The sequence below is a fragment of the Ailuropoda melanoleuca genome, chromosome 5 (genome assembly GCF_002007445.2).
Source record: "Ailuropoda melanoleuca isolate Jingjing chromosome 5, ASM200744v2, whole genome shotgun sequence".
NCBI classification, from domain to species: domain Eukaryota; kingdom Metazoa; phylum Chordata; class Mammalia; order Carnivora; family Ursidae; genus Ailuropoda; species Ailuropoda melanoleuca.
The window spans coordinates 64,539,105-64,558,321 of NC_048222.1; the positions used below are offsets into that span (position 1 = coordinate 64,539,105).

Consider the following 19,217-nt stretch of genomic DNA (forward strand, 5'->3'; position numbering starts at 1 on the left):
ATGACTTTAGACCACTTATTTCTGCCCGCTTATTTTGTGGAAAATGGAAATAACACCTCTGTGTGCCTCCATTTGAGTGGATCATAAAGCAGTAATTGCCAGCACAGTGGTATATATGCTTATTTATAAGACAGCAACAGAAAATATATGAAATGTTACTTTGGGAGCAAAGTTTATTTCATCTAATCTAAATGCTTTGGATAGACAAAGTATTAATAGGACATTAAAAAAATCTGTAGCTGTGATTATAATTTGTTGTCTTTGCTATTAATGCTCATTCAAAATTTTTTAAGTTACTAGGCTATTTGATAAGCTACCCATTAAAAACTTTTTTTTTAAATCCAGTATGGTTAACTTACAGTATTAGTTTCAGGTGTACAATACAGTGATTCAACAATTCTGTACATTACTCCCTATTCACCATGAGAAGTGTACTCTTTAATCCCCATCACCTGTTTACCCATTCCCCCACCCACCTCCCTTCTGGTAATCATCAGTTTATTCTCTGTAGTTAAGAGTGTTTCTTGGTTTGTCTTTGTTTTTCCTTTGCTCATTTTCTTTGTTTCTTAAATTCCACATACGAGCGAAATCATATGGTATCTGTCTTTTTCTGGCTTACTCCAGTTAGCATTCTAGTCTCTAGCTCCATCCATGTTGTTGCAAATGGCAGGATTTCAATCTTTTTTAAGGCTGAATAATTTTCCATTGTGTGTGTGTGTGTGTGTGTGTGTTTATACACACACACACCCATCCCCCACATCTTTATCCATTCATCAGTGGACATTTAGGCTGCTTCTGTAATTTGGCTGTTGTAAAAAATGCTTCTATAAACATAGGGGTGAATGTATCTCTTTGGATTAGTGTTTTGTATTTTTTGGGTAAATACCCAGTATTTACCAGTAGTGTAATTACTGGATTGTAGAGTAGCTCCATTTTTTTGAGAAACCTCCCACACTGTTTGCCACAGTGGCTGCACCAGTTTGCATTTCGACCAGCAGTGCAAGAGGGTTCCTATTTCTCCACATCCTCTCCAACACTTGTTGTTTCTTGTGTTTTTGATTTTAGCCATTCTGATGGATGTGAGGTGATATCCCATTGTAGTTTTGATCTGTATCTCCCTGATGAGTGATGTTGAACATCTTTTCCTATGTCTGCTGGCCATCTATTCATGTCTTCTGCCCATTCGTTAACTGGATGATTTTCTGTGCTACCCATAAAAAATTTTAAATATATATAATGACCTAACTTAATTTTTACAAAAATAAGTCTCCCAGTTGAAATGAAGGTCTGAGTCAGCATTGTATAGTGGTTAGGAATACAGATTCCCCTAGCCTACCTACGTTCAAATCCTGGCTCTGCTAGCATTACTAGTAAGTTGACCTTGAGTAAGATATTTACCATCTCTTCTTCCATTCTCTGTAAAATGTAAAACACTTCTGCTACTGTTTATATAATTAAATGAGTTAGTTAATATTTGAAAAATGCTTAGAGCAAGGGCTGCCAGAGCCTGACCACAGTAAATGTAGGAGGTGTTAAAATAATCTCTGAAACTTAAAAGTCACTAGGAAAGTATGATTCTCTCAAAATCTGATTAATAATATCTACGTCACATGAAAGGAACAATGTAATTAGATTCCTGGAACTGCCCAAAAGCTTCGCTAAGAAAATAGTGCCATTTTCAATTATGTTTTGGCCAAGTAACAACAAAGCTTTAGAATTTAAAGGCCACGATGCGCAGGAGTTCATTTTGCTTACCTCTAAGGATAAAAACTGTAAGATTGTTTCTTTGGGTAGATCCACCTGTTGATACACAAAACTGTATGTCAGTCTTTGTCATCTGTCGGGCCCGAGGCAGCACATACTGACTCGGCACAGTGGGGGCACTTGGGATGGAGCAAAACAATCAGGCTTGCAGAGTCTGGGACACTACTGTGCTGTATCCAGTCGAGCACACATAAAGGAACCATAGAGTGGTAAGGTGTCAGCACTGGTGAGCAAATACCCCAGTCCTCACAGGACACCCCAGGGGCTTGATGCTGTTGCCTGTACTCAGTGTATTTTTAATGAGGCAAAAGTCTGAAACATTTTAGAAAAGTGGTGACTTTTGTTTTTACTCCCCTTGCTTCCCATCTTTCAGAGGAAGAAAACTAGAGAAATAAACACAGAACCTTCCATTTTTCCCCCCACTTCTTACACATATAGATTACATGTGGTTAGCATCAGTGAGAAAAGGCCTGCATCCCCATACTGTGCATAGGGAGCAAAAATGCCCTAACCTCTGAGGAAGTAACTTTGATGACAGGGACAGGGACACAGGCAGTTCTCAAAATGTTAAAGAGAGCAACTTACAGCCAAAATTTCAATTTCACTGCTTTTCTGATGTAAGTTGGCAAGGGAGGTCTGAAGTCGTGTTTGTACCTAAACGAGAAGACTTGTCAGAGTTCAGAACCTGTCAACACAAACCATCTTTCTTGCCATCTTATTTCCTATTGTAGTAAACAATCATGAGTGACAAACCAAGACCTAGAAGGCCTCCCAAAGATTATCTAAGGACTTGGAAAGATGACTGCCCAGCCTATCCCGATCTCAGGAGAAATGATATTTTACAGTGTGTTTTGATAATTTAATACTCCACCTTCTTACTTTATAATTTTGAAATGACAGCTAAAACCTCCGGGCACCAAAACTGCATGTGGAAGCAGGGGGATTTTGGTATTAAGCTAAATCTGGAAAAAGGGGAAGGTGACAGCAATGAGGACATGGAACTGAAATACGGTAGTAGATGAACGCAGGAGAAAGATGTGAAAATGAGTTGCCGTCCATCATAGAAACAGCTAGGAATGTGTACAGAAATGTGGTAACTTAATCTTTTGTATTTCGATCTAATCACATTTTTTATTTTTTATTTATTTATTTATTTATTTATTTTTTTTTTTTTTTAGATTTTATTTTAATTATTCGACAGAGACAGCCAGCGAGATAGGGAACACAAGCAGGGGGAGTGGGAGAGGAAGAAGCAGGCTCATAGCGGAGGAGCCTGATGTGGGGCTCGATCCCACAACACTGGGATCACGCTCTGAGCTGAAGGCAGATGCTTAACCACTGTGCCACCCAGGCGCCTAATCACATTTTTTTAAAGATTTATTTGAGAGAGAGAGAAGCAGACTCCCATGGTGAGTGTGGTGCCGGACTCGGGGCTTGATCTCACAACCCTGAGATCATGACTTGAGCTGAAATCAAGAGTCAGGAAACTTAACTGACTGAGCCACCCAGGTGCCCCTTTAATCACATTCCTGAATAATGACTGCTCCCTAACACCCACTTCCCAAGTGAGGCCAGTGTCCTTACTGAGCTCATTAGCTGGAGGACTGGCCTGATCTTTTCTCCCTACCTATTAAAATCCTTCAGGGATCCCCCTCCAGGAAACCTTCATCTATCATCCAAGCAGACACTGATCTCCACCCTTCTCCTATGTCCCCACACTCACCTTCAGTGTATCTAATTCAGCATTCTGTTACTTCTCTTCTACTGTTCTCTAACTGTATACTACATATGCTTCTGTTATAAACTCTTTGAAGATTGGGGCTATGCCATGTCTTTTAAATTTTATACAGTATTCCACACAGAATCAAGCAGAGAGCAAATACCAAAAACATGTATGTAGTGAGAAACCTGCCTCAAGTCTTAGAATAGATCTCTTCTGCTTTGTTACTTAGAACAGAAACAAAGCAACCTTGTCTGCCAATAGATCCAGATCAGAAAGTCTTTGTTTAGATCTAGTAATTCTGACAGTAGGTGCTTCTAGGTGCCCATAATGTACACAGATGCCTCTTTGGAGGACAAATGGGGTAGAATCCTAACACCAGAGAGATGATTTGTTGATGAAATTTTCAGAAGCCACCAAGTTAAGGAAGTGGGAAGAAAACTCTTTCCAGGAAACCGTTTCTTATATTCCTTTCCTGTTTTCTTCCTCCCTTGTAGCTTACATTAGAAAGCTGAGGAAAGTGTACATACCTGAATTTCATACCGCCTCCTAGTGCTGGCTGACAGCTTCTCTGGGGCTATCACACTCACAATGGGAACAACTGCTGCTCCATGGATTTCAAACAAACCTGAAACAGAGAGTTCAGAATTTAGGGTCTTATCTGATCCCACTTTCTGTAACATACCACAGAGATGGCAGAGAGGATTAGTAGAATGCACTTGGGTGTGATCCTATGGGCTAGATTCTGTCTGGGCTTTGCGTTCCATCTTTGCAACTAGCAGCACTTGGCCTGGAGGAACCCAAAACCCTAACACTGAGCAGTTTTAGTGCTTCTGTCAGGACTCCCAGCCTTCTCTCAGGTGGGAGTGGGGGTGGAAGGTGACAAAAGCATAGACAGGCTGTATGAGTCACCAAAACCTCATGAACCTAAGGGGGGAAAAAAAGTCAAACTTACTATCTCTCAAACTCATACTTTAAATTCCTCAAAGTATATGAAATCTGACAGTGGCAGAAAGTCCATGCTAACAACCAACCAAAAAGACTCAGTTCTGTTAAAAGCCAAATACGTCTTCTTGTGGACGTAACTGGGACATTTTTCAGTAAGGCTGGCAAATGTGATGAAATTACGACCTGTCACCACTGTTCATTCTTGGCTTTCATGAAAACAGACGCATCCATGGTCTTTCTCAAGGTTATTTCAATATATTACTCTTCAGTCTTCTGTGTGGGGAAAATTCCCAGTAACCACATTTAATCTATACAGTAAACTGAGTCAAAGGAAGATTAACCCAGTTGTGAAAATAAGACAGGAAGACAGAGTGTATTATGATTAGAGGAATCACCAAACTCCTAGTCATTTTCTAGGATGTGAGTTTCAAAGCGTAGAGATAAATTCCATTTGGTACAATTAATTGTATAGGTTAAAGATACATTTTCTGATACAAAAACGAGTTAGCCACAGCAGTGTTGATAGCAAATGCACGCACACAAACACACAGCATTATTACGTTTAGATTATAATTAGTCAATACCTGAAGCATTAGAAAAGGAGCCCTTCAGATTTTGCGCTGCAAGATTATCAGAAGTTTCTCTAAAAACAAGCAAACAAAAACAATTAGAAAACAGTCAATAGAGCAACACAACAAAGATAATTTAAAGTGAGCCATTTTTTTCTATTAAATGTAAAAATTAAGTATTGGTTATTAGTGGAAGAAAAAAATTTGAACTTAATTATGCTTTTGGTCAACAGCAAGTAAAAATTATAAAGGATGTCATTTCAAATTAACAAATGCCTAAAGACAACATTTTGATTTACTCAGCTATGCTTGAAATCCTGGCTCAACATAAGAAGCTAACTTCAATGAACTATAATGGGTGTTCTTTCCGCTCCCCTCACAATGTGAGGAAACATTAGCGAGGACATGCCCCACCTTTATTATGGCAGGAACCTTGGTGATCACCCACAGGAGAACATTTAGTAAATAAGGAGATTCTTTCAAAAGCTGTGAATGGATGTTCTTTAAAGATTCAATTAGCTTATAGCCTTTGAGAGACACAATAACACTCTATCTTGGGAGAACAGGGAAGTAATCATGCACATGGAGGAAAGATTTTAAACTTTGCCCTGCTAAAACTGAATCCCATCTGGGCCTTTTAAGTGTCTTAATAATGTTCACCTGTACTATTAATTAGTTGAGTATTTTACGTTTTCTCTTCTAAACCTCTACCTTTTTTGGGGATCAGTTATCCTAATACCTGGCACTTCTAGAACATTATTATTTCCTCAGAAGAAGCCTGATGGTGAATTTATATTCAAGCTAGGTGCAGATGGGAGGGAGCCTGGGGTAAGGGAGGAAGAAGAAAGTAAGACTATTTTATATAAGCCAAGGTTTTTCACTGTTGGCACTATTGACATTTTGGGCCAGATAATTCTTGGATGGGGGTGTGGGGGGTCAGTGATGTGCACTGCAGGGTGATTAGCAGCACCCCCAGTTCTAACAACCAAAAATATCTGCAAACAGTGCCAGATGTCCCCTGGAAGGCAAAATGTCCCGACTGAGAATCACTGATAGAAGCCAAAAGAAGTATTTTTGATTATAAGCATATACATGTTACACATTTATAGAAAATTAAGAAAATTATAGAAATTTAAAGAAAATTAAGATCCCTTGTAATCACACTAACCAGAAATAACTACAATTAAAAATTTGGGGGGGCACCTTAACCGCTCAGTTAAGTGTCTGCCTTTGGCTCAGGTCGTGATCCCAGGGTCTTGGGATCGAGCCCTGCGTTGGGCTCTCTGCCCAGCGGGGAGTCTGCTTCTCCCTCTCACTCTCCCTCCGTGCTTGCTTGATCGCACTCTCTCAAATAAATAAATAAAATCTTAAAAAAAATTCTGGTATATCATTCCAGACAATGTATGGGCTATGTATTTTGGTTGGAAAAAAACAGGATCATAAAGCTTATCGGTGGACAGATTTCCATGTCAATAAATTCAGCTTTACTAGAATCATCATTTAAAAAAAATTTTTTTTTAAAGTAAACCCTACACCCCAATGTGGCCCTCGAACTCATGGCCCTGAGATCAAGAGTTGCATGCTCTAGTGAGAAAGCCAGAAAGCCAGCCAGGCACCCCTAGAATCAGCATTTTTAAAGGCTGCACACCATTTCATTGTATTTACTATAATCCAAACACTCTTCTACCTGTGGATGTTGTGATATTGTAAGTGAGAGCTTCTCCCAGTGTGGTCCAGGGACCTCTGGAAGTTCCTGAGATCCTTGCACATGTCTGCAAGGTCAAAACAGTTTTCACTACAATGTTAAAATGTTATTTATCTTTTTTATAGATGAGAAAAACCTCTTCTAAGCCTTTACCTTTTTCGAGTCATCCTTTCACAAATGTGTCATGGAATTTTCCAGAGACTGTATGGTGGGTGATAGCACAACAACAGATTGAATCAGATGCAGATAGTGACAATCTATTTTTTTCTATTAAAGTGTTAAAGAGATTACAAAAATGTTAAACAATGCATTATCTGTAAGATGTCAAACTGTCACTCTTCCAAAATTTCTTTTGTTTTGGAAAATGGTTTTTTATTTTTATTTTTTGAAGGTTTTTAATTTATTTGTATGAGAGCTTGGCGGGGGGGAAGGGGAGGGGGAGAAGCAAACTCCCCGCTAAGCATGGAGCCTAGGCTGGATCCCGGGACTCCGAGATCATGACCGGAGCTGAAGGCTGACACTTAACTGACTGAGCCATCCAGGTGCCTCGGGTTTATTGTTATTTTAAAATAAATATTTTTAAAATGTTTGTTTTAATTTCTAATAAATTACTGATAGCTATAACCCTCATAAACAAAGTTCTTTGGTGCTCTCAAATAATTTTTAAGGGTATAAAGTGGTTCTGAGACCAAAAAGATTGAAACTGTTATAAACAATGCCTTGCTAGACATCTTTGTACGTACCCCCATGGAATAATTTTTACTCTTTTTAAATTTTAGTTTTAAGGCAATTTTAACTTTGTTAAATTCCTATCCAGAGAGTTGAAACAATTTACATTTCCGTCATGAGTATACACCATCTTTTCCCAGAATATATTAGATCTTTCAAATACTTAGACAAAACACTACCAAAATTTACTGATTAACAGACCAAATATGATTAATTTTGGCACCTTGGGCCTTTCAAACTGATAAAATATTCTCTGACATGTTACTAAGAACAAACCCTGAAACTATGACTAGTCTTATACAGGGGGGTCCCATATTTAAACTGCTGAGTTAATCAGAAGCAACAGAATGATCCATTAAAAGTTACCCTGATGTATCTTTGTTTCCCAAAAGGATCAAACTGATGTTTAAGATAAAGGTACAGAAGTTCTATAGGTAGTCACAGCTGGTTTTCTGGGCTTTTGTTACCTGATAGTCCTTTCATCACTGACTTTAGTTCTGAGTTTCTGCAAAACGTGGTCTATAAGATCAGACTCCTGCACATGTTTCTCTGTTTGCCTTTCCTTCTCAAAAGACTTAACCTTAAAAAGAATGAAACAGAACTATCAATTTCTGAAGCCAACAGGCTAAATCAGAGTATAAAACTAAGTCAACAGTTTAGGTTGGTGGTTCTTAACCAGGGGCGATTTTGCTCATTACAGGACATTTGGCAACGTTTGGAGACCTCTCTGGTTGTGACAGCTATACGGGGTGCTACCAGCATCTCATGGGTAGAGGCTTGGGGTGCTGTTCAACTTCCTGCAATGCCCAGGACAGCAGCCCCCACAATTATTTGGCCCCAAATATCACTGTGGCTGTTGAGAAACCCTGGTATAGACTGGGAAAGCTTATCATTGAGGAGAGGATTTTAAAAAGGCCAAGACTAACCAGCTCCTATTTCATTTGATTCTTCCACATAATTCTTCCCCTTGAACATCCCATGGTCAGTAATCAGTTTCCACAGTGCCCCCCTCTCCATTCCAAACCCAAGTCCTTTCATCCACTTCTACGGTACCTGTTCTTTCATCTTCACTCCATGGCCAGCACTCAACCTTGCCTTCAAACAGCCTTATATTCTTCCCACTGCTATTTTCCACTCACTCCGTTCCATGCTACACACCCCTGCAGATTAATTTTTCTCACATACCACTCTAATGTCCCCTTCCGTCCAAAACACATGCTGGCTCCCCACTCGCTGCTACATGAAGTCCAGATTCCTTGGTTGGCATTTTGCTCTCCATGATCTAGCTAAAACCATTCTCTCCTGCTGAAGTATCCTTTGCAATCCTTCTGCTTCACCCAAAGTAGACTTATTCAGGGTAATACCCAGAATAGTTCTCTGCTGGCCTCCCTCTGACTTTGGAGCAGGCTATTCAAAGAATTACCATTACCTTTGGCATTCCTTCTGCTTAAAAGTCCCTTTCAGCACACATCTCTATCCTGCCCATTCACGAGGGTCCCCCCTCCATCCCACCTCCACCCTGGAGACTTCCTTGCTACCTCTGAGGTAATCTCCCAGGCTGAGGAACCCTCAGAGAACTGCACTGTAGGACTCTCATGGCATTTAGCATTTGCTAACTCATAATCATGCACGACTGTGTTATGTTCCCTACCAGATTAGAGGATCCCTGACAGCAGGGCCTGATGCTTCAATGTCCCTGTATCCTTTAGGACCTTAAATTCCATCCCCTCCCACACTGTGAACACTTAAAATGCATTTGCTAAATGGATGAATGAAGTGATGTCTTGCCCTTCAAACATGAAAGTGACTCAAGATTCAAAAGACAGACTGGCTGAAACAATGTGCTAGAACGAACAAGAGCACATTTAATGGAGATAAATGTGAAGTCCTATACTGAAAGCCCTCATTGTAGGTGCCAGCCAGGCATGGTGATAACTGCAAAAAGGCCAGTGGGTTTTAGTTGCTAAGTTCAGTACAAGCCAAAGAGCCATGTGGTTGCTAAGAGTTCACAGTGAGCTGTATGAGGAGAAATATGGTGTTTGGAATGAGGGAGGTCAGACACCATTCTCATTTAGTCAGAATATGCGTAGAGTGCTCTGTAGAATTCTAGTATCACATTTAGAGACAGACATTGACAAGGCATATCTAGAGGAGGTCAACTAGGAGGGTCAAGGATTTGAGAAATCATGTTATGAGAAATGGCTTAAGTAACCAGAATGTTTAAACCAAAAAAGAGGAGAGAGTGACGTGGCAGTGGTCTCCTACAAGTTATTTCAAGGTAGCTGAGAGGAGGAAAAATTAGACTTGTTATTTTGACTACTCTAGAAGGCAGAACTAAGACCACAGAGTGTAAATTTTGGGAAGGAGACTGATTCAAGTTTTTAAAATCCGTTAATCATTACAGCAGTGTATCACAACACATTATCCAGCAGAGGCTTGATGGCCCTCTCTTCGTGGCATTGCAGGAGCACCCTGCTCTGGAAGGGGCCTGATCGGTTCTTAGAGTTGTTTATGATTTTGTCACTAACAAGCAGACGAGTAGTGGGGACTTGCAGATCTTCCCATAAAGGATAAGCTACTACAAGAACTGCCTTCCTGCCTTAAACAATCAAAGTCAGGCAATACACAAAACAATGGTTTTTCAGACCTTAGACAACAAGTAGTGGAGGACTATTTTCCAAGAGAAGGAAACAGCGAGTGCCCTACCAGCGCCTGTTTACTGTGATGAGGATGCCTGCAGACTGCAGTACAGGAACGCGAAACCTAAACAGAGACCAGGAGTCTTGTCAAGGTAGGGAGACAATTTAGGCAGACCGTGATGGCTAGAGATTGTGGGGTAGAGGACTGAAGAGAAGAGCGCTCCACACTCACAGAGAAAGATCAATTTCGGAAGATCTGTGGAGCAGTCCACTCAATTCTTGCCAGAGATCTCAACTGTGCACTACTGAAAGAAAACTGTCCGGGGCTGGGCAGACGACCACCAGAAAAGAGTAGGCGTAATCATTTCTGGAATTCACAGGGCTGGGAATAGTTGGTATTCTTACCAGGGTAGAGAGACCTCAGACTACACAGGGCACCAGGCAGAATCCACCTAAAGGTTTTGCCTTACTAGTAATGGGGCTAACTCAGCTTAGACCAACAGCTGCCCTGGGTCCGCCCTAACAACACGGAAAATGAAGCCTGGAAAAGGTCAACCAATTCAAGAATTTTAACTACACCCCAGAACAAAGCCCAGCAGTATTTATAGGAACATAAAAACTAGCACCCAGAAATGTAAAATTCATAATGTCCAACAACCAATCAAAAATTACTGGCAGGAGGGTCGGGTGGCTCAGTCAGTTAAGCATCTGCCTTTGGCTCAGGTCATGTTCCCAGGGTCCTGGGATTGAGCTCCATGTTGGACTCCCTACTCGGTGGGGAGCCTGCTTCTCCCTCTCCCTCTGCCTGCAGCTCCTCCTACTTGTTCTCTGTCAAATAAATAAAATCTTCAAAAAAAAAAAATTACTGGCATGCAAAGTGGTAGGAAAATATGACTCATAACCAGAAGAAATGATAGACTCAGAAGTGTCAGAAATGATGGAATTAGTAGGCAAGCACCTTAAAACGACTATTTTTTAAAAGATTTTAAGTTTTAATAAGTTTTAATAAAGTAAGTTTTATTTACATTACCTCTACACCCAATATGGGGTTTACACTCACAACTCTGAGATCAAGAGTCACATGCTCTACTGACAGCCAGCCAAGTGCCCCTAAAATGACTATTTTAAATCTTATAAAAAATGTAAAGGAAACAAAACCTCAGAAATGGAAGATAAATGAAGTTACAAGTGTAACTTATACAGATGAAAAAATACATAAGAATCTATGCAGTGGGATTAACAGCAGATAAGATATTGCAAAAAGATCAGTGAATGGTCCTGAATAAAGCATAGAGAGAAGGAAAAAACAGAAGACAAAAATGGAGTCTTAATGAGCTATGGGTCAATATCAAATGATTAACATACTGTAATCAGAGTCCTACAAGGAAAAGACGAGAAGGGACAGAAAAATATTTGAAAAAATAATGTCTGAAATTTTTCTAAATTTTTATTTGACAGCACAAGCAGGGGGAGAGACAGAGAGGGAGCAGCAGACTCCCCACTAAGCAGGGAGCCTGATGTGGGGCTTGATCCCAAGACCCCGGGATCATGCCTTTTTATTGTGCCAAAGGCAGGCACTTAACCGACTAAGCCACTGAAGTGTCCCTAAAATAAATAAATCTTAAAAAAATGAAGGTGAAATAAAGACTTTCTCAGTAACAACTGAGAAAAATGATAAACCAGCAGACCTGCACAGACCAGAAATATTAAAAGAAATTCTTCAGGCAGAAGGAAAATGAAATCAGAATGATGTCTGCCTCAACACAGGAATCAACAGTTCCAGAGATGGTAAATATGTGGGTAAATATAAAGGACATTTCCCCCCTTATTTTAAAAACCTCTTTAAAAAATAACCAATTAAAGCCAAAATAAAAACAATGTATTGTGGAATTTATAACATATGTAAGAAAAAATACTTGGTAACAACAGCACAAAGAAAGAAGGGAAATGGAAGTATTCTGTTATAAGGTTCTTACGCTGTTAGGTGAAAGGCATATAATGTTTTTTGAAGGTTGAATGTATTAAGTTACAGTATACACTGTAAACCCTAAGAAGTGACCAAAAAATCTCACCAAAAACAGGAGTGAGTAATGGTTAGCAAACCAACAGTAAAGATCTAAGAAGAAGGCATGAAAAGAAAAAAAAAAAAAAAAGGAAAAAAGAACACATGGAATAATTAGAAAAATAAGTAATAAAATGGTAGACTTAAACCCAACTATTTCAATAACTGCATTACATATAAATGGTCTAACTAGTCCCATTAAAAGACAGGAATTGTCAGAGTGGATCAAAAAAGCAAAACTCAACTACTGCGTGTCTCTAAGAAACCCACTTTCAAGACACAGATGGGATGGAAACAGACATGCCATGCAAACACTAATCGAAAGACCTCAGAACAAGAAATATTATCAGGGATAAAGAAGAACATTTTATAATGATAAAGAGGTCAATTCATCAAACAAATAACACCTGTCATTTGTATTCACCAAATAACAGAGCTTCAAAATGCATGAAGCAAAACTGATAGAACTAAAGGGAGAAAAACATCAACCTACAATGATAGCTGGAGATTTTGACACTCCTCTCTTAGTAACCGATTGAGCAAATAGACAAAATGATTAATAAAGATACAGAAGACTTCAGCAATACCACCATCTAACGTGACCTGATTTTTATCAAACACTCCCCCTAACAATGCAGAATACACACCCTTCTCTAGTGCACGTGAAACACTCATAGTAACAGACAATTGTCTTTTAAGGGCTTAGTAAAACTAGAAGGACTGAAGTCATACGGAGTATGTTCTTTGATCACAAAGGAATTAAATCATTAGAAATCATTAAAGATGATGAAATGAGCGTTGGGTATTATATAAGACTGATGAATCACTGACCTCTCTACCTCTGAAAGTAATAATACATTATATGTTAACTGAATTTAAATAAAAAAAAAAGTTAAAAAAAAAAAGGAAAGAAATCATAAAAGATAGCTAGAAAATAACCCAGATATTTGGAAATTAAGCCACACACTTCTAAATAACCTGTGGATCAAAGAAGAAATCAAAGAAACCAAAAGTATTTTGAACTAAATGAAAATGAAAGTAGTACATATTAAAAATGTGCAGGTTGCAACTAATACAGTACTTAAGAGTGAAATTTATAGCATTAAATGCTTATACTTAGAAAAGTCAAGTCTGAACTCAGTGATCCATGCCAGGTGCCATTTTTTTTTCTATAAAGGCCCAGGTAGTATTTTAGGCTTTGCAGGCCACACACGGTCTGTCACATACTTTTTTTTTTTTTTTTAATTTTTTTTAAGATTTTATTTATTTATTCGACAGAGATAGAGACAGCCAGCGAAGAGAGGGAACACAAGCAGGGGGAGTGGGAGAGGAAGAAGCAGGCTCATAGCAGAGGAGCCTGATGTGGGGCTCGATCCCATAATGCCGGGATCACGCCCTGAGCCGAAGGCAGACGCTTAACCGCTGTGCCACCCAGGCGCCCCAGTCACATACTTTTTTTTAAACAATGTAAAAACGATCTGTAACTCACAGGCCATAGCCAAATAGGCTGTGCCACATTTGGCCTACAGGCTGTAGTTTATCCATCCCTGATCTAAAGATCTACCTGAAGAAACCAGAAAAGGAATAAACTAAATCCACAATTAGCAGGATGAAGAAGAAAGAATGGAAATCAATAAAATAGAAAACAAAAAAATAGAGAAAAGTCAATGACATCAAAAGCTGGTTTTCTGAAAAGACAAATAAGATTGATAAACCTCTAGCCAGCCTGGTGAAGTAAAAAAAAAAAAAAAAAAAAGGGGGAGGATGGGAGACATAAATTACCAATTATCAGGAATGAAAGAGGGGATTATCATTACAGATCCTACAGGTAGTAAAAGAGAATATTTGAAAATTTAGATGAAATGAAAACATTCCGGGGAAGATACCAACTACCCAAACTCACTTGTTCAGAAAGAGGCAACCTGAGTGGCTCTCTGTCTAGGTCCCTGCAGCTTTACTGGTGAGTCTGACCGAACATCTGAGGATGAAATAATACCAACTGTACACAAGATCTTTCAGCAAATGGAAGAGGAGAGAACACTGTCCAACTCATTTATGACGCCAACATCACCCAGATAATAAAACCTGACAAAGACTTATAAAAGGGGGAAAATCTGTTGATTCTTTTTCTTTAAAAATAGAAATAAAGGTTAGAAGGTGGTATATTTAGGAGCTTTGTAAGTTAAATGCAACAGAGTAAAACCGGCTAGGAAAGAGCCACAGCATATGCCAACCAGCAGGTATCTGTCTAGTTACTATTCTTTTCTTAGATGAAGAAAGAGAACAGAGGTAGAAAAGTAGGAAAAACCTACTGCCACTGTTTTTGATTTTTGATCTGAAGGGAAGGGTTCTGATTCAGATTCTCTCTTACCCTATAGCCTTTCTCCAAGAACAGGCCCAACAAATAAAATAATGGATTTCTGCCCACACCCAAGGCCAGGGGACAGCAGGCAGCTGGGTGCTCCACAGTTAAGACACAGTTTGGGAAATGTGCCTGCTGGACTGGGAAAGATTTCCTTGGGTCTGTACCTTGACATAGCTTCCTCCTTTATCTGAGACGAGGGCCACGTAGGTGATTTCGTGATGTCTGCAGTATTCCTGTAGCTCCTCTTGGGACTGAAACAAACACGGCATGTGAGATAAACAGAGCACCGAGAGCGGCTTCAAGTAGTTAGGGAGACTGAAAACACGGGGTTCGACTGTACTTCCAAAGTGACCTGCTGACATGCTGACTTCAGGAGATACAAATACTAAGTCAGAAGAGTACGGATTCAAAGGGGGAATAAGACCTTGCTTTTCTTACTTTTACTGCTGTCCTCAGGGGCCATGGACAATCACTGTGCTTGGGACACAGTAAGAAGTTTTCAGAAGCTTCAAATCTTGGTGGAAGGTGCCAAAAAATTAGACAGTACACATACAACAAGAAGGCCCTCGAGGAAAGCCAAGGCAGCAGCAACAGCGGACGGTGTAAAACAGGAGTAAAGCATAAAGCCACTGAGCAGCAGAGCAGACGCCTGCAGGGTCTGCCGCTGGGCAGGACCAAAGTCACGGTTTCTGGAAGAACATTCCTCTAACAATTTCTGAAACAAGGAAACCAATGGAAGAGGATGCTGCTCTGTCACATGATTAAACACCATTGCCCTGCACACTCCTGCCAGGAGGTTTTCTCTCCACGCACACAGACCGCAGCAGCTTCCGAACCCCCCCGCCGGTGACGTGCAAAGAGCAGGAGGGAGGGTGGTGGTTCTGTTTCCCTGGGCGTCTCTTCATGCTCCGGGGCGCCTGAGTGTGGGCGAACTGGAGCGTACGCCCTTCTGTGATCTGCTCCTGGCAGTGCACGCTTCTCTCCAGGCCCCCCCGTTCCGAAGGGCAGGCGGGTTCAAGGCTGCCACCTCCCTCACTTCCATCCCCAGAGCAGGCTGCTGTGGGAACTCTGAGGAGAGCCAGCCGCCCCCACAGGCTCCACACCAAATGCCTTTGGGGGGGTGCTAGGCTGGATCCTGGCCCTGCAAAGACGTCCCAGCCTCATCCCTGGAACCTGTGAGCTTGTTCGCTTCTATGGTCAAAGGAACTCTTGAGTTACAGATCATGAGACAGGGAGACGATCTGGATAATCTGGGTGGGATCAAGTCATCACAAGGATCCTTGTGAGAGGAGACAGGAGGGTCAGAAGTAGAGATGGAAAGACAGAAACAGAGGTCAGAGAGGAAAGAAAATGCTACACTGCTGAGTCTGAAGGTGGAGGAAGGGACTACGATCGAGGGGCTCAGGAGGCCTCTCGGGGCTGGAGAAGGCGGGCAAATGCGCTCTCCCTTCAAGCCTTCAGAAGGAACAGGCCCTAGCAGACCCAGTGGAACCCGTATCAGACTTCTGAATGCCCGAAATGTGAGGTAACCGGCCTGTAGTGTTTAAACCACTGAGTCTGTGGTCCTTTGTTCCTGTAACAATCAGAAACTAACCCGGGAAGTAACTCTAACCAGAGAGAAGTGGAATTTGAGAGAACCCTGTTCTAAAGCCGGGGCGGCCGGACTGCGCGCACTCCACTCGGGGGCACTGTGCGTCTCATTACCTGGGACCAGTCATACATGATTTGCGCTGTGATTCCCGCCGACCAGAGTTTCTGGGTGAGGTTGATGGCCCTGGACATGGACATCTGGCCAACACTTACGATCAGGAGGTCGCAAGAGCTTATTGTGACCTGGGTCAGAGAGAGAGGGTTACACTTAGAGGAGCGAGACCGTGGGCCTGCAGGTGGGACCAGCACCAGGAGGGAGGCTGCACTCATGTGAAGACAGGTCAAAAACCTTTTATATTAGTCTTTCTGGAAATTATTTCAGCTACAAAAAAGGAAAAAGCACCATTTATAGCTCTGTAGAGTACGGCAGGATTTCTGAACAAGGGGCTCTGAGAGGCGTCTGCCAACACTACGCCTCACGTTTACACAGTGCATCAAAGACGAGGAGAGTGAGGCCGGGCAGAGATGGATGAGCTGTCTCAGGTCCCCCCCTTACACACAAGGACAGATGCCAGGTCCTAGGCTCGTCTATCATGGCAAAGAGAACTTCCCAAAGCCTCGGCCTACCGCCCCATCCTGGGCTCCATATACAGGACTCTAAAACGAAAGGCAACTCAGCCCGCTGGAAAGCAAAACTGGAACTTACAGGTTCTTCCATGTTGAGGATCGCCGCAGAGATCTTGTCTATAGCTATGCTGACCCCAACAGCAGTGGGGATTGGTCCCAGAGCCTGTGGTCCTCTAAACTGGGGAATCTGGGAAGAAAGGCACAGCTCTGGTTATGAGATAGAGAAGAAACTGTAATCACAAGCAAAGCGATGACTGGAGAGCACACACTTGTCAGCAACTTATCATCAAAGGGTTCAACCAAAAAAAGGTACGTGGTGGGCTGGTGGAGAGAGAGAGAGAAGAGAATGGGGGGCGGGGAAGGGAGAGATGGGAGCAAGCACACGTGCCAATTTAGGAAAAAGTTACCAAATGCTGCATCCAGAGCTGCACTGCTGAACAGGGCAGCCGCCTAGCCGCATGTGGGCTTGAGTATCTGCAGGCCGACTAATCCAAACTGACGTGCGCTGTGTATGTGAAATACACAGGCTCAGAGTGGGAAAAGAGGAGGATATAAAACAGCTCATTCATCATACTGAGATGTCTGATTACATGCTGAAATAATATTTTGGGTATATTGGGTTAAATATACACTGATTACAGGGGCGCCTGGGTGGCACAGCGGTTAAGCATCTGCCTTTGGCTCAGGGCGTGATCCCGGCGTTATGGGATCGAGCCCCACATCAGGCTCTTCCGCTATGAACCTGCTTCTTCCTCTCCCACTCTCCCTGCTTGTGTTCCCTCTCTCACTGGCTGTCTCTATCTCTGTCAAATAAATAAATAAATCTTTAAAAAAATATATATATATACACACTGATTACAAAGGCTTAGAAAAAAATGTAAAATAGCTCAAAAATTTTGAAAATTTGGACTGTATGTTGAAACAACATATTTGGGTTAAATAAGATATATTATTAAAATAAATTCCACCTGTTTCTTTTTATTTGCTTTATGTCACTAGATAATTTAAAATTACACAGGTAGGTTCTGATTCTGGACCAGACAGGTAGGAACACTTCCATTCCTCCCACTAAGTACAGCTAAAAATCCTGGACATTATTTATAAAACAAACATGAAGAGAGGGCACGCATGGGTGCAGGAACCAAAGGATCTGAGGGTAATACATGCTGACAGCCTGAAGTGCCAAAGAGAACCAACAAAAGGCCCCCAGGAAACCTGCTCACTCTAGCCAGAAGACCAAGAAAAGGGCAACCTGGCAGGGCTGAAAATGTTTATATAACCCCTACCCTGCTCCAGCCGAACACCACAGGAAGAAGCATAGGCCGCCCCCACCAGCAAAGGCTGAGTGGGGGCCCACACCTTTACCCAGATGTAAGGAGGCCCCCTCTCCCACCAAGCCCCACCTGGGTGGCATCAGAGAAGACTAAATGGGAGCCAGGACTTGATACCTGAGGTATTTGCCCCCTGCCCTCCAAACAGTGTCACTGGAGGCCAGGAACCGAAGGATTACAGGCCCTCACCTCCGCCCAAGCAGTAATGAGGCCACCTCCCCGTGGGGGTGACGCCTGAGGCGGCTGAGTGGGAGGCTGGAACTTTCCCTGCTCTCCAGCAGTCTCCTGCCACTTCCTCCACCCCTCACCACAGTACCAGTGGAGGCATGTGGGAAACAGGAACAAGGCACCCCTCCCAGACTAGGGATGTTGAAGCAAGCAGGGTAAGGAACCTGAGTCTTTACCCTCGACCAACAGTAGCAAGGTGGCACCCCCTGCCCCTACTGGCATGCTCTCAGAAGAGGCTTATTAAACCAAAGATCTAGCTAAGCTAGAGTCTCATAATACTTAAAATATCCAGGGTACAAGTAAAAATCATGCATCATGGCAACAACCAAGAAGATCTCAAAATGTGTAAGAAAAGACAATCAACAGACACCAAAAACAGGTTGACACAGATGTTGGAAATATCTGACAAGGACTTTAAAGCAACCATCACAAAAATGCTTCAACAAACATGACGAGCACGCTTAAGCCAAAAAAAATTAGAAAGTCTCAGCAGAGAAGTAAGCGATAAAAAACCTCAGGGATATAACAAAAACTTGAACATCTGTCATCAGAGTCCTAGAAGGAGAGCAAAAAGAGGGCAAGATGTAAAAGATATTACGATAACATGCCTGAAAGATGCCTTTACTGGTACTGTGGGGAGCGTGGCCTCGTTACTGCCTGGGTGGAGATCAGGGTCTGTAATCCTTCGGTTCCTCCACTGGCACTGTTTGGGGGTTGGGGGGCACTACCCCAGGCAGATATCAAAGTCTTAGCTTCCATTTAGTCTTCTCTGATGCCACCCTGCTGGCGCTTGGTGGGGGGGCCCATACTGGAGAAGGACATAAACCTCTAGATTCAAGAAGCTAAGATAACCCCAAAGAGTATAAATCCAAAGAAAGTCATGCCAAGACACATCATGATCAAATTTCGAACTAAAGACAAAGAAAAAAAATCTTAAAAG

General features: G+C 41.8%; 1 protein-coding gene across 4 annotated transcripts in view; it reads right to left on the bottom strand.

Moving 5' to 3' along the window:
* Window positions 1-19,217, bottom strand: part of EIF2AK4 (eukaryotic translation initiation factor 2 alpha kinase 4) — a 104,327-nt gene that overhangs the window by 1,166 nt on the left and 83,944 nt on the right. For 2 of the 4 annotated variants that reach the window (XM_034661176.1, XM_034661175.1), the window contains 8 exons: window positions 16,798-16,905; window positions 16,206-16,334; window positions 14,666-14,752; window positions 7,903-8,015; window positions 5,017-5,075; window positions 4,015-4,112; window positions 2,350-2,418; window positions 1,756-1,800 (listed from right to left, as the gene is read on the bottom strand). In XM_034661176.1, coding sequence (XP_034517067.1) covers window positions 1,756-1,800; window positions 2,350-2,418; window positions 4,015-4,112; window positions 5,017-5,075; window positions 7,903-8,015; window positions 14,666-14,752; window positions 16,206-16,334; window positions 16,798-16,905 — 708 coding nt within the window. Of the gene's footprint in view, window positions 1-1,755; window positions 1,801-2,349; window positions 2,419-4,014; window positions 4,113-5,016; window positions 5,076-7,902; window positions 8,016-14,665; window positions 14,753-16,205; window positions 16,335-16,797; window positions 16,906-17,568; window positions 19,086-19,217 lie in introns of those variants that run through there. The other 2 variants (XM_034661177.1, XM_034661178.1) reach the window with 2 other exon arrangements.